The sequence below is a fragment of the Octodon degus genome, unplaced genomic scaffold (genome assembly GCF_000260255.1).
Source record: "Octodon degus isolate 3935 unplaced genomic scaffold, OctDeg1.0 scaffold00005, whole genome shotgun sequence".
In the NCBI taxonomy this organism is placed as follows: domain Eukaryota; kingdom Metazoa; phylum Chordata; class Mammalia; order Rodentia; family Octodontidae; genus Octodon; species Octodon degus.
In genome coordinates, this window is record NW_004524581.1 from 26,536,039 (window position 1) to 26,537,478 (window position 1,440).

The following is a 1,440-nucleotide window of genomic DNA, read 5'->3' on the forward strand; positions in this document are numbered from 1 at the left end:
GGTGCTGGGGGATTGAACCGCGGTCCCTGATGCCTTGCCAAGCTTGTTCTAAGTAGGTGCTTTAGACCACTGAGCCATCTCTCCAGCCCCTCTGCTCTCTCTTTTTATTTATTTTTTTGGTACCGGGAGCCCAGCTCGAGACCTCGTGCTTGCCAGGTGCTGAGCTGTACCCACGCGCACCTGCTCTGCACCACCCTTGCCGTGGCAGTTACCTGCACAGTGTTGCAGTGACTGAGCAGGACTATGTTGTATTTACTCTGCCTGCCCCTTGCTTCATGTAACGTTTGTAAGACACAACCGCGTGGGTGCTGGCAGCCCTGTTTCATATGCTGCCGCTGATGTGTAGCGTTCTTTTATATGAGCAGATTGCAGTGTATATCTCTATGTACTGTTGAGGAGCAACTGAGCTAGGTCTAGAGGAACCACCATGCTTTGAAAGCATCCTGCCTGTGCCCAGTACTCAGGTGTGTCCTGAGAGTCTCGTAAAGTCCTGGGAGGAGGCCTGGGCCTTAGGCTGTGCATGCGCCATCCTTCCTATGGTTAGGGATGAGGTCCTGTCGCCTCGCCTGTGACGCATAGTGTGGGCTCCTCAGGGCGCTCTGCCCTGGACACATGTGGTTCACTGTCCCATAGCCCAGGGTCTCTAGGTCGGTGCTGGGGTGAGAACTCAGTTCCAAGGGGACAGATCACCTGGTGCATGTTCACAGTGGTGCTGGTGCTCAGGTTGGCGTTTCGAACCTGCTGCCTCCATCTTTGGAGTGATGGGGAGGCACTGGCAGTGCTCCAGGGAAGCACAATGGGATAGGACCCTTGTTTCAAAGGGTAGATTGCTGCTTGTGTGGCTCGGGTAGAGGGCTCTTGGCGGTGACCTCTTTCTCAGTGTCCCACCCAGTTTTGTACATGGGTGGTGCTCGGTGAGTGTATTCAGCTTCCTAACTATTTGCTGCTTTCTTTTTTGTTGCTTTCAGTATCCAGCCCGTGTATGGAGCACAACACCCTCCTTTGGATCCTCGACTCAGCAAAAAGTAAGTCAGGAAATTTTTATTTTCATCCATCAGTTTTGTTTTCCTTTCTAGAATTACCTCTGTACTGTCTCCTCTGTCCTAGTTTGGATCTTACCTTCATATGGTCCAGTACTAACCCGGAAAGTTTTTTTTTTTTTTTTGGTGTTACTGAGGCTCCAACCTAGGGCTATATCTTCTGCCCTTTTAAAGACTTTCTCATCTTAAGGCAGGGTCTGTTGGTTGCCCAAGCCGGGCCTGAGCTTGGAACTCTCCTGCCTCAGCCTCCTGAGTGGTTATGTTACAGTCATTCACCACTGGAGCTGGCTGCAAAAGGTCTTCTTAGGAGGGGCTGGAGAGATGGCTCAGTGGTCTAAAGCACCTACTTGAAACAAGCTTGGCAAAGCACAGGGACCGCGGTTCGATCCCCAGCACCACA

The 1,440-nt window shown here is 51.8% G+C and overlaps 1 protein-coding gene across 2 annotated transcripts in view; it reads left to right on the forward strand.

The window, feature by feature from the left end:
- Tbc1d22b (TBC1 domain family member 22B) overlaps positions 1-1,440 on the forward strand; it is a 56,564-nt gene that overhangs the window by 12,898 nt on the left and 42,226 nt on the right. For both annotated transcript variants that reach the window (XM_023720292.1, XM_004624180.2), the window contains exon 2: positions 969-1,025. In XM_023720292.1, coding sequence (XP_023576060.1) covers positions 969-1,025 — 57 coding nt within the window. The remainder of the gene's footprint in view (positions 1-968; positions 1,026-1,440) is intronic.